At 44.3% G+C, this 20,144-nt stretch overlaps 1 protein-coding gene across 3 annotated transcripts in view; it reads left to right on the top strand.

Annotated features, from left to right (window-relative positions):
• KIFAP3 (kinesin associated protein 3) overlaps positions 1–18,401 on the top strand; it is a 68,614-nt gene extending 50,213 nt beyond the window's left edge. For 2 of the 3 annotated variants that reach the window (XM_039730296.1, XM_039730295.1), the window contains exon 20: positions 17,037–18,401. In XM_039730296.1, coding sequence (XP_039586230.1) covers positions 17,037–17,145 — 109 coding nt within the window. In that variant the 3' untranslated portion in view covers positions 17,146–18,401. The remainder of the gene's footprint in view (positions 1–17,036) is intronic. The other variant, XM_039730298.1, reaches the window with a different exon arrangement.
• Positions 18,402–20,144: the final 1,743 nt, after the last annotated feature.

The following is a 20,144-nucleotide window of genomic DNA, read 5'->3' as shown; positions in this document are numbered from 1 at the left end:
CCAAGGCATGAGCCATGGAATTGCCAGTCCCATGGGTCTGCAGCTCCCTTCTCCCAATTTGAACTGGTGTTGGAAGGTAAAACCATACGTGCTACAGAGCCTAATTAAAAATAATAGCAGCAAGTCAAGGCGCTTTTTATGTGTTATATAGTGTACATTTCAGCCATACCAAAACATCATTCTGGGGTATTTTTATGCTTACAGTTTAAAGCTAACAAGAACCTTATGGCAAGGATTTATTTTTAACCAGTTCCAGCTTTTAATAAATCAAGATTTTTGTTATAAAAAAATGGTTCATTTTTCTATTAATAATATTTGAATATGTTTTCAGAAACGGTTTTAGCAAGAAAGCTGAGTTGTGGTTTTCATAGACAATTAGCAAGTCAGTTAATAGCAACATGTTTTGGAAGTTCAGAGAGAGATTGCTAATTATGAGTAGATTCTTGGTTTTGGTCTTTTAATTTATTGTACTTCTTCATTTATTTTACATTCATTTGTTACGCCTCTGTCTTCTGCTCTTTGCCTTTAATATAAGGCTTTTCTATTCTGTAATAGAAGCAGTTTTTGCTAAGCAATGGGGTGAGTTCTGAAGTCTCTTTGTCATTTAAGAGAGTCTCTTTGCCATTTAAGACCACCCTGTGAATTTTGAGGTAGGTAACAACTGTTAGCTGACTTCTTGTTTCTCAGCCTTGAATAATTTAATCCTTTCTGCATTCCTGTGAGAAAGAATGAGGATGTGTTACCTCTTTAGTTTCTCTGAGGCTGTTTCCTGTCCTTGCAGTGTGCTCAGAGTGGATCAGGATTTTGCCTTGCCACCTGGAAGGCTGAAAAGGCAGCCAGAAAGTCCCATGTTTTTAGTGGCTGCACATCACTGAGAAACTGAGTTTGTGTTGAAAGGTGTTGGTGCCCTCACTGCATTACCAGGGCTTGAGTGTGTTCTGATCACCATCCCAATTTTTGGAGCCAAAGAACTGTGTCTCTGAGGAGTGGCTGTCAAGGACCACAATGAAACTCAAATTGTCTGGAAGATTTTCCCTGTGAGTTGTGTTTTATAACCCAGCCCATACCACCTGCCAGGTGTTCTACTGTCACTCCAGTTTCATTATGAACTTCCTTGGCTGGGGGATGCTGTTCTAGCAGAACTCCAGGGCACCCTCTGCCATTCCACACTGCTTCATTTGGGAAGATTCAGGGCAATTGGAGCAGCAACTGTATCCAAAGGTGCAGTTGCTGAAGTGGTTGACTCTCCTGTAATGCAGCAGGATACCAGCAGCATCTCTTGTGGAGTGCCTGTCCCAGGAGACACTGGACCTACACACCTAGAGCTGCTGCACAGTCCTAGGAGGGGAGGGAGATGCTTTGTGAAGTCAAGCAGAACAAGAATTCAAAATAGTTGAATTATGGATAGGCATCTGCACTCAGTGGGTTACCACACTGGGGCTGTTCTCCCTGTCATTTTCAAGAGGGAAACATGAAGTGACAGCACTGGCAGTAAAAACATCTCTTGATCTGGGGAAAGAGGCTTTTTTTCAAAGACACTGCCTTCCCTTCATGGGTTGTCGTGGACTTTTCCTTTGAAACCTGGAGTAGTGTTACTCTCAGGAGTTGAGAATGCCACCTCACATGATCATGCATTGTGAAGTAAAGAACAACTTTGAAGAGAATTGTAAAAGTATCTAGCCCTGAATTCAGTTTGTAGATTTGCTTGCATGCTTACTGTTCTGGAAATGTCCACATCCTGATAATTGTTATTTCTCTTATTGTCATCATGAAGCAGAAACAGCACAAAAGTGAAGACCTGGGCAGCTGCCATTTTTCTGATAGTGCCACCCTGGGAAATGCTTTGTTTCTGGGGATCTAGCCTGTGTGTTCTGCAGCTTCTGTTTACAGCTCTTATCCCTGCACTGTGTTCTTAGTGGAGCTGTACTGTTACCTATGAGGCCTATAAATAGAATTATTTCAGAATGTAACATCCACAGGAGCAGTGATAAAGTCCATAAACAGCATCTCTTGTTTTCCTCAAAGGTTTGGAGCATAATGCAGACAGATTGTAAGGTATGTTTTCCATTCAGCAGAAAAAACGTGGCTGAGGAGGTTGTTTTGACAGCTTCTATCCAGGTTTTTTTCATTGGCTAGGAAAAGACTTTTATGATTAGATTACCAGCTTTGAATCATCTTACTGTCTTTCAGAAGCAGATGGGCATTAGGCACAGATTTGAAATTTTCATCTGTTATTAAAACCTGAATTCAAGGTTTATGGTTCTGATAAGGCTTAATGTTGAGTGAAAGTTTTATGATTGTGGCAAACAAAAATCCCTCACCTTTGGCTGATGTGATGACAGCTTAGTGTCTGAGCTGCAGGGGATCAAGACCAGCTGAAAGACATCTTCCAGAATCTATGGTCATTCATCAAATTTTAATCACCTTCTGGAGACTAATTACTTTCTTAAGACACAAACATAATAGTGATGGCTAAATACCATATAATAGAGATAGCCACAGTATTTTTCTTGCCCCTTGGGGAAGAGGCCAGTTCTTAACCTTTCCCAGCTACAGCTGGGTAATGGTACAAACTCTGAGTGCAAAAGCCAATTTTTGGTTAATATCCTCAACAGAGTTCTGAAGTCTTCTCAGTCTGTAGCTTTGAAAAGATTAATAGTTAGGAATGCTAGAGCTGGCCAGAACTCTTTTTTTCCCTGAGGAAGTTTTTCTCCAGTGCAGGATCCTTTAACCTTGTTACAAAATGCAGCAGAGCTGCCATTGCTCAACCCTCATTTTCTGAGACAAGGCCTTTGTGTGTGCGTTCCCAGCATGTGCACTCCCAGCTCTTCCCAACAGAGATGTGACTGAGGCTTCTTCCCAGGAAGCAGTGAGGTTTGGCATGTCAAGCACAGCCAGTTTTATGGGGTGAGTGCATGTGTCTGTCCTGGTGGAACATCTTTCCTCTTGCCTGGATTTACAGCCTAAAGCTGTGCCTGCATGTCTTGTTTTTGCCATGGCAGGTCATTGGGATGCTCTGAGCTCAGTGCCTGGAGCCAGGCCCTTGCAGGCTGCTCTGTGCTGGCCCCAGGGAAGCTGTGGCTGCTCTTGGCAAATTCCAGGGTGCACAGCCAGGCTCTTGTGTCTGGGCTTGATGGAGACAGGACCTGGCCACAGCTCCTGGTGCTCCAGCACTCAGTGGGACTTGGCTCATCTGGAGCTGAGCTAAGCACTTGTGAAGTCTGCATGTGCTACAAGTCCACACTGAATGGCAAGAATTCTCCTACCTGTGGCCTTTTTTCACTCGGAAACCCTGCTGAGAATCAGGTGGGAGTTTTCATGGTGGAACAACCTGGAGCTGTAGCCTTTCACTGCCATTGATTGCTGCACTGTGGTGTGAATTCCCAGCTGAACACCTCCCATCTGGGTCAGCTGCAGGAACTGCAGCAGGTGCTGGCAAATGTGCACTTTGTGAGTGATTATCAAAATGCTTTAAAATGCTTGTACCTGTAAGTTACATCCTACTTGGACATCTAGAGCTATATTCCATATAGAGCCTCACCTTCAATTAGATTTGCTAAAGGAAAGGACTGAAGGAATTTCTGATCTTGGTGACCCTGCCAGGGAGCGTGTCTCATCCATCCTCTATTTTCAGTAAAGTTCAGCACAGTTTATTTAGAAGTTGGAACATTCTCTTCCCAGCCTCTCAGGAGGTAAGAACCATCTTGCAGGCTGTGTCTGAGGGGGAAAACCCACTCTGTTACCAGGCAGCAGCAGGGATCAGTGGCAGAACAAACTGTTCCATGTTCCTTTAGACAAAAAATGTTCTCATGCAGGATCTGTGCTGGGAGTACTCACACCTCTTTCCTCCTCATTTGAACAGAGGCAGTAGTACTTCCCTGTCTTAGAGGTGGACATATAGTGAGTATAAAATCTTTTAATTAATGGAAAGAAAACCTGAAAGAGTATAAATTACTATTACAAGATGATTCTACTTTGAACCATTTTATCATAATGATATTTCTTACAGCTCTGTGCAGTACTTCTTCTTTCCATATTTAAACCTTATTTTAAAAACAAAACCCAACTTAGTTGCCTTTGCAATATGTTCAGCAGAGTTGTACTCAGCTTCTGCCATTTGGACACTATTTAATTTGCATTTCCCAGGAGAATTAAATTAGGTTTTATTAGTAAATTGGGCCTATAACCTTCCAGGCAGGTTTTATTAGTTTATCACACATCAGTATTAGCAAATTGTAAATCCCACTGAAACGAATTTGAAAAGACCTTAAAGAGAAGCCCAGAACCAATGAAATTCCTGGACACAAATAAGGGAGTTTATTTTGGTTGGTTTATGTGTTTTCGGTTTTTTTTAATCCCACAGAAATCTTGTCAGTAGCAGCAGATTCACCTTTTTATCATATTCTGTTATCCTAACTGTGCCTACATGTTTAGTTTTATAGAAGTTAAAGGCACTGACTATTTCTTTGTGTCTTACAGTAATTTGTTTCTGCATCAGTACTAAACTAGAGCTGTCCTTTTCTGGGGTGTTTTGGTTTTTTTAGGTTTGGGGGTTTTTTTGGTTTTTTTTGGGCTTAGTGGTCATATTCCTGCTAGCTTTCACTTCCATTATTTTTTCATACTGTCTTCTCAAAGCCTTGTTTATAGAAATGTTGCAGCATGATTGTATAATCCAGTTTAGGTGTTACTAATAAGTGTCTGACCAAATTCTGCTGTTATGCTGTGGACAGTTACTGGAGCCTTTTTGAAGACAGGGCTCTGATTATTCCAGAGGATGAAGATTTTGCCCTGTGGCAATTCATCAGTAAGATTTTCCCAGAATTTGGACAACTTTTGCACCGCTGAAGGATTAGGGCTGTAATTAGGGAATATCCATAGAAGTACAATATTTTTCACATCCAATATTTTATCTACAACAACTTTTGAATGTGCTTGGGTGTTCATTTGTTGTCACTGTGTTCTTAGCATGAGGAGAAGCTCCCAAACAGCTCTCCGTGTATCCCACACACACAGCCAATGCCCACAGTCCGTGGGAGCTGATAGCCAAGGTGGGCAGGGAAGCACAGGTGAGGGAGAAGGGAAGTTCCTCCTCCAGAGGTGGAGGAGAAGGGAAGGGAGGGAGAAGGGAAGTTCCCCCTGCAGTCAGGTGCCAGGAATGGAGCAGGAGAAATGCAGTTCCTCCAGAGTCAGGGGCCAGGGATGGAGCAGAAGGGCAGTTCCTGCTCCAGAGTCACGGGCCAGGGATGGAGCAGGAGAAGGGCAGTTACTCCTGCAGTCAGGGGCCAGGGATGGAGCAGGAGAAGGGCAGTTCCTCCTGCAGAGTCAGGGGCCAGGGATTCTTGTTTAGACTTGGTTCCCTCGGACGAGGACACGAGGCTTGACTCCATTTTCATCAGAAGGCTGATTTATTATGATATATATTATACTAAAATACTACATTACACTAAACTACAAAGAACGGAGAGAAGAAGATCAGAAGGCTACAAAGACAAGAATAGAACAGGAATGAATAACAAAAATCCTGTGACTGCTCACAGCCTTGGCACAGGTGGCTGTGATTGGTCACTGATTGAAAACAATCCACATGGACCAATGGAAGATGCACCTATGGCATTCCACAGCAGCAGATAGTTATTGTTTACATTTCTTTCCTGAGGCCCTCAGCTCCTCAGGACAGGAAAAATCCTAGCAGAGGCTTTTTCACTAAAAATCCTGGCAGCCAGGGATGGAGCAGGAGAAGGGCAGTTCCTCCAGAGTCAGGGGCCAGGGATGGAGCAGCAGAAGGGCAGTTCCTGCTCCAGAGTCAGATGCCAGGGATGGAGCAGGGCAGGGCTCTCCTGACTGCTCCCACGGTGACCAGACCACACCACCTCGCCAAGGTGTGTGGTCTGGAGCTGGGAAGGATCAGGTTGCCCTTGTTTCATTTACTGTAAGAGAGGTTTAATTGTTCCAACAATTGCAGCAGTATGGGAGAGATGAAATAGCTTGCTGGGGAATATTATAACACAGTTAAAATAGCAGAGTTTTTTCAGCAAGTTGCAGATGCTGTTTGGGAAGAGAATAAGTATTGAGGTTTTAATGCACTTCAGCTCTTTTGGAATCCAGGATACTTGGGCCTCTTTTACTTGCAGTCACTTATTTTTTTACATTTTTTTGTTGCTTTTTATTTTATTATATTCCACCTGCAGTTGGCCTCATTTAACCATCATGGTTTAGGTGGCTATTAAGAATTTTAAAAGAATACCCAAATGCTGTAGCAGTGAGCTCAAGTCCTTTGGAATGTCTTACCAAAAAATCCCCCAAACCTGGGCCTGTCTCTTCTGAAATGTAACATTAATTAATTCCCACGTTCTGTCTGCTGCTCAGTCCCTCCAGATGTGCTACTAGGAATAGACTGGCTCCCTGGTTACAAGCCATCTGGGCTCTGTAAACTGATTTGCACTTATATTAAACAATAAGTGAACAGAATGCGGAAGAGTTATTAAAGCAAATGTACATTGCTTATAAATCTCAAAGTAAAATATTAAAATGTAGTAAAGGGGAATGGAATGTGCAAATGAAGACCTGCTTGTTTTTAATGAGTTTAGCTGTGACCTTCTCGATTTCAACCAAAAGAAAAGAATTTTATTTTTCTCTTTAAAAATAAAAAAAAAGAAACTATAAAACTGCTTACAGAAGTATCTGAGACAAAAACAAGGAAATATAATGTTCTAAACTTGACTGGTCCAAACCACTCAAGCTGCTGTGACAGCTCATAAAACTGAGAGTAGTTTTTAACTGGACTCTGTTTTACATTGCCAGAGTGAATTTTCCTTGCAGGAAGTAGCCAGAAGGTTTATTTAGTTTCCAGACTGCTGCTTTGATCTTTCCATTCTGTCACTTCTCAGGTTACATAGCCCTTTTTCACTGCAGTAAATCTGCAACAGTTAATGAGAATAAAATTTCCTCCTTCTCACTGATCACATGCTGTTAAATGCCAAACCACAGCCAGCAGCATATTTGCAGGATTGGGCTGCACTGTACAAAAACAGCACAATCAGTTTAATCTTGTTGGTTTTGTAATTCATTTTATTGAGCTTTCCTTTTTCAAGTGACCTATTTTATCAAGACAAGTGGTTGCAAGGCCAGATCTGGAAGAAAGATTTAAAACTGTAATAAAGTGAGAGGGGTGTTTTGTGTGCTGGGTTTAAGCATGCTCACAGGATTCAAAATTAAACTTAAAATGAGGAGTTTTAAAAAGGCCCATATATCAGTGGGATATTTCTTGTGGTTATTATCTGAACTGAACATGTGCTCTGAGCAAGTCTCTAGCATAAAAATTAATATATCAAATTAATTTCTTTGCCAAATACTTAGAATTGTTTTGATTCTAAAATTTTATTCTGATTCTGTGTTTATCAGCCTCAACCATCCAACTCCAAAGACTGATCCACTCTTTTCCCTCTGGAAAACCAAGATAATGGTTTTTTTAACTCTGAGATGTAAAAAAATAATAAATTGGCTTACAAAGTTTATTTGCCTTTGGGGTTTTGAGCTTTTTAAATTTTATTTTTCCAATAGTCCCTGATCAACCTTTTTGGTCTAGAAACATTTGATTTTTCATTTGTTTGAGTTTTTTTATATAATAATGTTATTCCAAGATATAGATCTCCAAGAACACATTCCTTGTCTGTATTTGTATTATATTATATTGTATTTGTATTATATTCCTTTGTATCTGCCTTGTTTCCTGATATATCCAATGTTATTCTGAAGGAAAAAAAAAATTAGTAAGAGACATTGAGATTTATTTTCTTGATTTTCACTAAAATCTTTGCTGATTTGGGATAGATTTCAACAAGATTTCACTAGGGCCCTGTGCTGATACATAAAAGTGTTTGAAATCAGGACAATCATCTGTGGTGGTAAAAGAATATTTCAAGTTTCTTCATCAGCAGTAACACTGCAACTGCATTTGCTGTGTGTGCTCAAGCGAGCGCTGCAAATCCCCCAGCAATGTTAACTTTCAGAAAGGCTTTGAAAGCTTTTATTGGCTGCAGCTGGAAGTCAGAGCAGCAGAACAGATTTCTTGACTCTCCCTCCCTCCAGCATCTGGATTCTCATCCCCCCGGGCTGCCCTGCAGCCAGCACGGTGTCACCAGTGCCCTGTGGCCTTGCTCTGGTGCACAGCAGGGGACTTTTGTCCCCATTTGTGTTCAGGGACAGAACTGAGTGGCTGTGCTTGGGCTTGAGGAGTTTATATAAACATTTAAAGGGAAAATTCTCCACCAGAAAGCTGGATTTTTGCTTCAGCTGCTTGTCTCTGAGTACGTTTTCAGTGACCTGCTCTGGCAAGGAAGCAAGGAGCACTTCCTGTGTGGAAAGGGGAAGGCTGGTGGAAGCTGGAGCAGATCCTGATCTGGTCAGTGCCACCAGTCATCTCTGTGAAACTTCAGCATCTTATTTTGCTCAGGCAGTTGCCTGAAGTTTTCTGTACCCAGCCAATGCTGAGCTTGCTGCAGACAATTGAAGGAGAGGTGTGAAAGCTTCCCAAGCCAGGCCTATCCCTAGTTCAGATTAAAGCAATGTACTCTTCAGTTTATGGAGTTGACACTTTGGACTGTGCAAGCAGAGAGGGGGAGGAAAGGACATCTTGCTTTTACTGCTTGTTCCTTGGGGCTTTTTTATTTGTTTTAGTTCTTAATTAATTCTTAAGAAATGGATGTATCTAATCAGTGGGTTTGGACAGTTGTTGAGCCAAGAGCACAGGAGGTGTTTCTGTCAGGCTTAGAATGGAGAGCCAGAGCTCCTGATTTCCATTCCAGCTCTGTCTGTGCACTTGACCTTTTAAGAAATCCTGTAGAGAATGGCTGAGGAACTCCCTGTCTGTGTGGCAGAGCTGTGAGCCTCACTGCAGGAATGCTGCAGGAGCTCTCCTGATGCCCTTCACAGGAGCAACGTGGCTGCATGGAACAACTGCAGCCTCTGAGCTGCTGTTTTGCCCCCTGGCTCTGTTGGGGATTGGTTGCCTTTCTAGCAGAGCAGATTTTTTTTTTTCCTAAAGGGTTTTACAGAATAAGCAAAAGTCTTTTCTGTCTATGTCAGTCTAATTTGAGTCTTCTCATTACTGTAGTTTGTCATTGGGCTGTCTTTAATGTCTGGGGTGTTTTCTCTTCCAATACTCCAATGGGAAACTGAGGTCATGGAGAAAAGGAGCAACTTGTCCAGGATCACACAGCAGGTGACTGACAGAGCAAGAAGCTGAGGCCAAATCCCAGGCTGTGTTTGCAGAGCAGGGATGGCAGGAGCTACAGCTTTCAAGCAAGGCTCACACTGAATTTGGCCATGCAAGGTCATTTGGTTTTGGTTCAGTGCTTTCTTACTATTCAGTTGGGAAATCTTTTTATTTAATGCTGCCATCCCCCAGTGAATTTTGGCGTGGTTATTGCTTGGTGCATAGCTGGAGCCTGACACAGAAGACACAGTGCTCATTTCTCCACCATTGTCAGCTTTCCATTTGTTTGTAATTAAATGGGAGAAACAGCAGTATTGTGCTGAGATACAACTGGGCAACAAGTCCAGAAGCAATTGGAAACTTTAAGTCATTAAGTACAGTGAAGAAAGCTGGATCACATGGAAGGAGAGACATGATCATATCCATAAAAGCTATGTTATGATGCACGAGGGAGCTAAAGTATTATTGCACAGGTTCATTTGGATATTTTCTGTCTTGTGAGCAGGTACAATATTACTATTTTAGGGACATTAATGCTAATGTAGAGATGGTCCTGGGTGATTGATGCAGTGGGCACAGTCACAGACACTGCCACAAAACTCCCTTCCCACTTGAGCTTGAAGAATAAAAAGCATGAAAAAAAAAGCTTCACAGATAGGGGAGAGCAACTTGGGGTCATGAGAGGCAGAATTTAGGAGACTTGTGGTTTACAGTTTAACATCATTACCAGTAGTGGGAGAATCTACAGTTACAAGACACTATAGAAAGAAACATTGTTTTTTCCTAAGGCTTCTCAGTTGTATGGAGTTTCTCCATAACCCGTGGGTTGTGCTCTTGCTCTGAAGGACAGAAAATTTATGGTCAGTGAAGGCAAACCAGAGGTAACTGGCTTGTAGGAGGAAATGGGATCATCATCTAAATGCCTGGACTTAAAGCAAGGACAGGAGCAACAGGCCTGTGTCCCTTTGTGATGCCCTTTACCCTGCCATGGCTGGTGCTGGGAGAAGGGGGTCCCATCCCAGTGCTCAGCTGCCAGGGAACATCAGCACAAAGGTCACAGAGTCCATGGCTTCAGAGGCTCTGAGCCTGGTTCAGGTGTGAAGGATCCATGGTACCTGCAAAGGATTAGGTAAATGTGTCATACCTGCAGGCAGCTTTGGAAGCTGGAGGTCTGTGTGTGTTCTGTGGATTCCAAACCATTTCCCACCTGCTGTGCTTGGATGCACACTGTGCCTTAATCCCTGCTTGTGCAATGGGTCAGGACCTGGGTGCCCCAGCTCCCCCTGCCTTTCCAGGCTGCTCTCTGTGCAGTGAAACCTCAGGAGGGAAGAAGGGAGGGAGGGAGCTGCAGCATTCACCAACCTGTCTGCTAATTGGGCTGGCAGGGCTGAGCATCCCCTTTGTGATTGTACTGCCCTGCACTGCACTCCTTGTCTCAGACCAGCTCTCATCAACACTTCAGGAACAAACAAAAACTGAGATGAGAGAAAAAATACTGCTGGCAAACTTCTGTGTGTCTTGTTGGCAGGAGTTCTGATCAGTGAGCTGCATCTCATTTGTACAGGTTATAATGCTGTGCTTGTCTGGAAATTAGAGACTGCTGTGTCACTCCCGTGGCTCTGGCACCTCCTGAGGGGAAAGTACAGCCTTCAGTGCTCCTCAAAACATGATTTGTTTTGTCTGTTACACACAGGACCTGGATCCAGCATTGTGCAACACAGGGGTTCATGGCATGAGAGTTCATAAAGGGAGTACAGGATGGAACTGTACTGTCACACATGAGTGGGTTCATGGAACAGAAAATGTGGGGCTTCAGTGATGTGCAGCTGAAATTCTGAACGCCTGCCTGGGCTGAGGTGGGGTGGCTTGGGAGTGAAGACTGATTTTTAGGAACAGTAACAGGCAGTGTATTATGTGTGTGTGTATGTAATAGCCAGAGAAGGCACAGAGGAAACAGTGGGACTGCTATGAACTGTACTGATAGCAGGCTTCAGAAAGATGCTCAGAACCCCTCTGGTTCCCCTTGCTCTGATCCTCAAGAGGAGTTTTGGAGAGCTGCAGGTGTGGTCAGGGGCTGCCTGTTCACACCTGCATATAAACCCTCCTAGCAGCTCACTGGAGCATGTGGAGAGCTTTGGGTGCGAGTCCTTCATTGGGACTTGGTAGGGTTGCTGATGAGTTGAGAGTTGCAGGTGGTATTTGGCCAGTCAAAGTGTCTACATAATTAAAAATCTATAGATTTTTTAAAAAATAAAATAGATTTTATTTTTAATAGCTTATATATCTTGTATCCCCACTGAGTAGCTGAGAACCTCTGAGACATGAGGGCTTGTTGTTGCAGAGTAAGGAGTGAGGATTGACAGGGTTTTAGAAGAAGTTTAGAATGAAAAGAATTAGAGATGAAATTTTGGCTCTGGTGGAAGTACTCTATGTGCTTAGCTTGCAGTTCATTTTCAGAGGGCAGTGATTCCAGGGTACCTTAATTTTGGGCAGAAACAAATGAAATTTTGGCCCTAAAGTGCGAGCTCTTAAACTGTATTTCACCCTCAAAGGCTTTTCCAGGGCCACTGTCACTTACACAGGCAGTGGCAGTTTGGTACAATTGTGCCACACTGCTTCAGAGCTGCTTCCCAGGCAGGGCTTCCTGCTGGGATCACCCCAAGATCCATGGATCCTACTGGGGTGCTTTCAGCTGGATTTCAAGTGTTTACTCTTGACCAAGAATCTCCCCAGTGATGCTGGACTTGCCTTTCTGAGCCCTGCTGGAGCAATTAGTACCTGGGAGTTGGGCTGTGCTTTGAGAGCCCCTGCCAGCAGCAGCACTGGTCCCAGTGTGAGCACTGGTGTGGACAGGGTGCAGTCACTCTGCACCCAGGTGTTAATTACCCAGGTGTTAATTACCCAGCCCGGGCTCCCTGTCCTGATACCCTGCCCTGGGGAGCAGCCCAGACACCTGGATGGAAACCCCAGCAGAGGATTCCCCAAGGAATGCTCCCTGTGGGGGTCTGCTGAGCCTTCCACACATGCCATGAATTGTATCTAGTCCAAAGCCTGTCTAGTTCAGAAGGGTTTTGTGGATGCAGCAGGATGCTGGCTGCCATTTCCTGTTGGGAGACAGGACACAACTGATCTTTACAAATCGAATTTTGTCAGGGCACCTAAGATCCTACATGGGTATATTAATTTGGATGCTCTGAATCAGACCAAGCATCAATAAGCAGGGCTGTTCAGAAATCTCTCCTCACTCATGCACATCAGGAACATTTTCCTTTTCAGCATGTGTTCCTCAGTTCCCTAGCAGTACAAGCAAATTGGAAAGTTCAGCTGTCATTTGGGGAAGGTCATAGATCACACTAGCAGCCTGAGTAATCCAAGAGGTTTTAAGTATCACAGCATTTAGTTTAAAGTGAAATTTGCTCTGACAGGGGCTGGCAGACCAATAGGAAAAAGAAATATTTGTGCTTGGAGAAGTGCATGTGTAGAGAGCTCGAGTATAACTGATGGCTGGAAGTGATTTCAGTCTAAAAAAAACAAATCATTAAGAGAGTGCATAGGGGTAAAATACACAGTTCATATTTTAAAGGGTCTCAAAATGAACCAGCAACTGAGGTTAGCAGTACATAGTAATTAGCTGGGCTGTTCCCTGTTTAACTCGGTGAGCCCCAGGCGTGGGGCTGAGCTCTGCACAAGAGCAGGGCTGTGCTCTGCGCACGCGTGACCGAGCCAGAGCTGCCTGCAGTGACTGCAGCCTGAGCCCTGTGGCTGAGGCTCCTGTGCTGCTCTGGCATCCATACCACCCTGCAGCTGCAGGGCTGCATGCACTTCTGCCTGCCCCCTTACTGAGCACTGGGAGGAAAAAATACCAACTCAGGCATGAGTATTGTTGCCCCAATGGGTAATTATGTGGCCCTAATTTATGGGAGACAGGCTTGGTGCTGGCTCTGCTGAGCACTGAGTTTCCTGGTAGATGCTGTAGCATAAAGCCAACAACGTTTTTCCTAGGAGCAAGTCCTGAGGTTGATTGCTGGTATAAATCTGAGCACACATGGCACAGATCATGATCTCAGGCCAGGCGTTATCCAGCGAGTGTTTACAGGCACAGAACTGCCATCTCTGCTGGCTCTCCCCTTCTGCTGTTCTTGGCAGAAGGGGCAGGGATTCATCAGGACTTGTTTTTAAATCCATCCTCACCTCGCTGGGTTGTGCCCTTGGCCTGGCAGCCTCGGGAGTGAGCCAGGCTCTGCTCTCCAGGCACGTGTTGGCTCTGTCCTTGTCCCACCCTGTGTCACCTCCTGGGCTCAGGACCCTTCCCTCCAGCTCCCACAGGCTCCGTGCTGCAGGCTGCCAGTGCAAACAATCCAACAGGCAAAGCTGCTGTGCTTCAAGAGCACTGACGTGCAAAAATGAAGGCAGTTTTTTTCAAGCATGGTCAAGACTTCATTTAACTTCAGGGAAACTTAGATAGGAGAGAGTAGTGATTTGATCAAGGTGTTTTAATGTGATTTTCTGTGGTTGTTTTTGGTTTTTTGAGGGTTTTTTTGACTGTCCAAAGCAGTTATCAGCTGATCCATCTCTTCCAGTTTTCTTCAGGACACTAACATATGTCTGAACCATTGGAAATAACTGATACTCCTCAAAGTTTAAACTCCGGGGATCTTTACCTAATTACTTACACATTTTTTAAAAAAAATATTAAAAAACTGATTTGTTGAGAATGTGATTGAAACCATATTTTCCCTGCTCTCGTTATCAGTTTAAATACATTTAGAATTCTTTGAATGAGGATTAACTGAGCTGGAAGTGGCTGGAAGAGCCCAGCCTGCAGGGATAGAGGCCCATTGCCACCGCGTGGCTCAGGGCGTTATTACACCTTGCCCAAAAGCCTTTGGGGTGTGCAAAGGAGTCCAGGACAGGTTTCAGGCTCCTGTTTTTGTGTGTCCCTCTCTGCCACAGGAAACCTGAGGATGGCACTGCTATGAGCTTGGGCAGTATTGCTGCAAGCTTGGCTTGCAGTCAGCAGCCCTGGGCACCCACAGCCTCCTCACTCACCTGAATATCATTCCAGAATGAGCTTTGCAGTGGTTTGCAGAAATGCAAAAAGCCCCTATTCTACCACACTTGTAGTAAAAAAACAACTTATCCACAACTAACGTTGTTATAGTCACAGAAAACATCATGGGAAATAAACCCAGAAAAGCATTTTCTGTTAAAATAGCTTTTCATTATAAATCAGCTCTGGATGTTTTAAGCATCTTTGGAGAAAAGCAATGAAATTCCTGAGTTTAAAGGTAGCCTTAAAGGGTCCTGCTTCTCTGCAGTGTAACATGTCTGGTGTCACTGGGAATTGTAGAAGCACAAGAGAACCAGACCCTGCACTCCCAATTCCCACTATGCCTTCTTTTGGTACATTGTTAACTGTGGCACTGACAGTACTGAAAGAACCCTGAAGGAACTGGCATTGGTTTATAGAAGTTTGTTAAATGGTTTGTTTTCTGAACTGCCAAACAAGCTGGTCAGCTTCATGCTTGTCCTGGTTGGCTTGATCACAAGAGCTTTGGGCCTGATGTGGAGACACTGCAGCCAGGGGCAGCCTGGGTGAGGTCTGTCTGTCTGTGCCTTTGCACACTCCACATCAGTGAAGAGGAGAGGCAGGGACTGCTCAGGTGGCTGCTCCGTTTGGGGTTTCTGGAGATGAGAGATAAACACAAAGTAACAGGCTTTCTCTTAATCCCTTCTTTCAGGAGTCTTTCAAAGCTTCAGGCCTGATAATGAGAAAGCTGTTGTTTGCCAGGTACAAAGGAGGCATCTGGGGAAGGTGCCTCAGAGGTCACCTGCTCATTTCCTAATGGGCTTGGAAAAGGGTAGAGGACTTTGGAGTGGATAGAGGAAGGAATGGTGGCCAGAGGAATGCATTCACAGAGCTTTGCACCACTGCAGGGTACCCCAGGGCCACCCTGCTGCTCCCTGCTGTGCTGAAGGGCTGAGCAGCCTGCAGGGTGGGGCTGATGGCTCTGCAGGAGTGAGGAGATGGGTGTTGCCAGTTCAGGTACACATGGGCACATGTGGAAATGCAAAGCACTTGCAGCTCACAGCATTTCTCAAGATACATCCAAGTAAAACAGTGATTTTTTTTTCTCTTTAGCTTGGCTATTGATTGTGTCCCATCTCAGAGGACAAATCTCAGCCTCAGACCTTCCACCTTCACCTACTATCAGGATATCCCATGAGTGAACTCGTTTTCTGAGAAACCAGGCACTAGGGATCCTTTTCTAGGGCCTCACTGAGACACAATCCAAGGAAAGTGCCTTTGTGAGGGCAGAGATGGACGTGGTCCCCCCCGTGCAGCTGAGCCCTTTCAGCCCAACCAATTCAGCAGTGCCAGCTGCTTGCAGAGCCAGGGCCTGGGGCCCACCCATTGTACATCTTCTGCAGGGGTCGTTCTTTCCCAGCCTTGGCTGTTGCATAACCCATGTTCCATATGGATAATTGGCAGTAATGAGGTTCAGCTTTTCCCCACTCCAAAAGCACTTTGGTTCTTTGTGTTTTGACAGTCTTCAGAGGGGAAGTTCGGCTCCTTTCAATGCATCTTTAGTCAGACAATAAATCAGGATCCTTTTCCATTTGTCCCCCTACTGAAGGGGAAGCTAAGAAGTGACATAGCTATGAATAGGCAGTAATCCAGTGTCTTAGGCAATGCTCGTTTTTCCTCTACCTCCTGCATGAGTTATTGTTGAGCATGAAATATGTGCCACTTTTCCCTATGCAGTTCTTGTGTTTTAGTATGTAACTCATTGTTGTGGGACTTTTTAGGTGTAAAAGATGCTGTTTTACATGAAAAAATAATTACTCTGTCTCATTAGTACATCACTTTTCAGTATGTGATTAATTCCTTCTGCCATTTGGCTGCCAGTCTTGTATCTCACCAGAAGCACCATCTTTTACCAGATATTCTCATTTTTAGCTGGTGTTCTCCATGCACCTCAGAAATGGACTGAAGGCAGGGAAGGAGACTTTTCAGATGTGTAGGGCAGGGTTACAGCAGCTTCTGCCAGAAGCCTGAAGGACATGGTAACTGTAATGTACAGAGGGAGACACTGAGTCATGGAAGTAAAGTCCTTGGCCAGTAAATCTGTGAAAGGAGGGAAGAGAAGACTTCAGTCTCATTCCTCTTGGACCTGAAAGCCTTTCCCTGATTGGAATTGCACTGATGTCTCCACAGCATTTAATTTTCCACCAGGGAAGTGGTGTCCAGAAGGGGAACACAGCTAGCAAGATTTCCTCACAAAACCTGCATGTGATGAAATTTCCTCACAAAATCTGTGGCAGTGATGCCTTAGGATTTTAGCCTGTATATTTTCCATCTATTTGTAATCCTACAGATCTTTAGTGTATAGCTCTATTTCTGTATACAGTGCTAGCTGCTGCTTTCCCATTTTGGGTAAACACAACAATTCCTCTCCATGCCTGGGAATCAAGGACACCTCACTGCCTCAGGCCCTGAGAGATAGAAACAAAAGTGAGTTGGGGGGAAGCAAACTTGGGGTAAATAACTTCATTACCTGAAGCTGTAATTAGAAGATTAGCCCTCAATATGCAAATGGACCAAACTTATAAAAGTGTGAAAACTTGTGACCATTTTGGTCCATTGTGGGTGTAGCCCCTGGGGGGCTTTGCCTGCCTGAAACACACCTGAAATAAATACAACTGCTTTTTACTTTATGGTCATCCCAAAAAGGCATCAGCAGCAGGAGCTGGAGCCACAGCCCTGGTGTTCCTTCCATGCCATCCAAAGCTCTGCAGCCTCTCTCTCTCCTTTCTGCAGCATTGGAGTGGATGGCTTTGCCCAGAGCGCGGCGGTTCCCGGGCGCCCGGCGACCGCCTACGGCTACCGGCCGGACGAGCCCTTCTGCTTCGGCTACGGAGCGCGGTGAGCGGCCAGCAGCGCCCTGCCTGCCCTGCATGACTGCAGCACCCTGCCTCCTGCACCCTGTATCCTTTGGCATGTGTAGCTCCACAGAAATGTAGCCTTTCTGGGTCCGGTGTGTTCGTGACAGTGTTTACTCTTTGGTTGCTCTTTGTTGTTATTATTTTTGTACAGTAACTGTGACTTGAAAGCGGGAATTGGAAACTACTGGACTGGAAAGTGTCACATTATGTATATTAAGCTACTAATTTAATTTCTATTAAATATAAAAACCTGTGTGGTCAGCAGTGGTGAATGTGTTTCTAACCGATGTTTTGTGTGTTTTACAAGGCACTTAAGAAGAGTGCTCCATGTGCAGCGTGTTTAACATGGACTGTTTCCCTCTCACACGTCAGTCACAGAACACCACTGAGCCCCAGCATCTCCTGGCACTGCCCTGACACACAGTTGGGACCAAAGTCCAGTCCTGGGTCTGAACACTTTAATAATGGAAAGATGGCACAGATTCACTCCCCTGGAGCTTCAGATGTTTACAGTCCATTTTAAATGCTTGAAAACACTTAAAATTAGAAACTACACAACAGAATACCTTTACCCTAGTGCTTAAACAGAGTTCTGTAGGCTGAGAGAAGACTGCCACATCCATCCTGAGGGCCAGCAGGAGCAAGAAACATTGTACCATGGCTCAGAATCCAGACCAGAGCCTTCACCCCAGCTTCCCTATCTGGAAACACAAATCCATCTTGTCCTGCTCATTTCTGGGGTTTAAGCTGGATCTAAGCAGGGATCAGTGAGCAGCAGAGTCAGGCCAGGACCCCTTCACTCTGCACTTGCAGTGTGGTGATTGTTTTATGTCATGTTTTGAAACAACCTGCAAACTGAATTCAGGCTGAAGCTGTTCTTCAGCTGAGCATGCCCACTGTAACAGACAGAAAAAAGGGATGACAGTGCCCTCTCTGCCACAGCTACTGAGGCAGCAGTTCAAATTTTCATTTTTAAAAGTTACCTCTACCTCGTCTTATTTCTTTTGTTAATGCCTGTTGTGTTGCAGATTTGTTTTTCTCCTTCCTCCCTCCTTTATGGCTTAAACAGAAAGTTGACTTGCATCAGGGCTGATCCTACAAAACCAGTCACTAGTAATTCCATAAGACTGGGGGCTGTGCTGGGAAGGTGATCTTCAAAGGCTCGGGATTGTTTGGGGAGTCTGACAAACTCTTAGTCTTATACTTCAAAAATACCTTTGAAATAAAAATTGTTTTGAAACCCTGTGTTATCTTTATAAAGTGTGCAAGTACTTTTATAAGCACTGTGACTCTCTGTGTTCCAGGCTGCATGACTGGAAATGAGTCTAAAATTAGCCCTGGTATTTCATAGCAGTTTTCAGCCTTCTCTCTGTGCTGGCTTCTCGTTCAGGGCGTCACTCACTGGAGGTAGGTGGAAGAACAGCATTGCCAAGATGAAGCAGTAGTTTTTAAATTATTTTCTCTACTATTCTTAACTAATTCTTATGCAGTTTCTTAGAATAGGTAAGTTCTCAGTAAGAAACATGGCACAAAACTTGAACTACACGAACAGGTTTCCAGTGCTGTACCTTTCTAGGTTGTTTCCTTCATTCTGGATTTGCCTAGAGGTTGTGCCACGTTCAATCAAAAGCTTTCAGATACTTTTGTAGTTCTAGCTGTGAGAGAAATCCCCCAAAGTGCACACTCAGGCTGTTCTTCTGAGACTGGCACTCACTTGTCAGGCTTTTCCAGAAATTAGTGTGAAGTTATTTAAAGCAGTTGCCCTGCTCATGGAATGTGTTTTGGGGGAAGACCAAAATGAAGTGGGTCCTTGGAGTATATGCAAACTATCAATGAAACTGAAGGAGCCTTTAATTGGAAGCTTCAGGTTAACGAGGAGCTGCAGTGGAGCTCCAGTGAAGGGTGGGTGTCTGTAATTGTAATACGGTTGTGACCATGCTGAGAATAAATGGCAGTGGAAAAAATCTCTGGCTGCATTTTTAGTATTCAATGTTAGGAGTTTATGGGAAAAGAATAAAAGATCAAGTATTTGTAGCTTTGCCTGGCAGCAGCTAAGAAAAGAACATCATTTATCTGCAAACAGAGCTTGGTAAAAATTACTCAGCACTTAGTAGCCTGAGGACAGAGCCTGCTCGCCAAGATGAAAACCAGCTGTGCCACTGCACTTTCAAGGCAGGAGAGAGGCTGATTTTCCCTTTAATTACAGTTCCTGAGCCAGAAAGGGGGAAAAAAAAAGATAGTATAGACTTTTCACATTTCTTATGTCACATTTCCTGTGGGTGTCAGAGGAAGATGGGAGTCTGAGCTGTTTAATTATCTGTATTTTATGGATTCAGTCCCTGGGTACTGTGTGCTGCACAGAACAGGGTGAGGAGGGATCTGCTTTCTTTTAGCAACTTCTGCAGCTTTTGTCCTCTTTTTCCTGGTTTCTCTTCCAGGCTCTGTTCTTTCCCTGCAGCAGCAATCCTGAACCATCCTAGGAGTATCCTCTTTCCCAGCCTGCTGCTAATTAATTAATGAGTTTGGTTAGGCAAGTGTTTTAGATATAATGAGGCTGTAAAGTTAATAGCACAATGAAATAAGCAAAGGCTGAGAAGCTCCTACGTCTGGTAGCTATTAGAGAGGCTTTGTGCAGATGGACGAGCTCATTTCTAGGAGCAATCTGCTCCATGCAGCCGCCTAACATCTTGTGTTAAATTATTATTTGTACTACACCAGTACTTAGGAGCTTTCCAGGGCAACAGAGTGGGGGAAAGCAAAAGTAAACAAATATTCTCCTCCCTGAGAGCTCATGGAAGACCTGATTCAAGGTCTTTCAAATACCAGGGGGTTGTGGAGCTGTCTGCAGTTCAACGTGTGCATTTCATTCCGAAATCAGACTGCCATGATTCTGTTTAATTGTATCCACTCTGGATTCAGTGAAACAGGAACAAGATGTATCTTCCTCTGGAATAAGCAGGACAAGCTCTGTTGAGATACAAGA

This window comes from Passer montanus, unplaced genomic scaffold (genome assembly GCF_014805655.1).
Source record: "Passer montanus isolate IOZ18808 unplaced genomic scaffold, ASM1480565v1 scaffold71, whole genome shotgun sequence".
In the NCBI taxonomy this organism is placed as follows: domain Eukaryota; kingdom Metazoa; phylum Chordata; class Aves; order Passeriformes; family Passeridae; genus Passer; species Passer montanus.
Note: the sequence above shows the minus strand (reverse complement) of the source record. Positions and strands in the feature narration are given on the sequence as shown.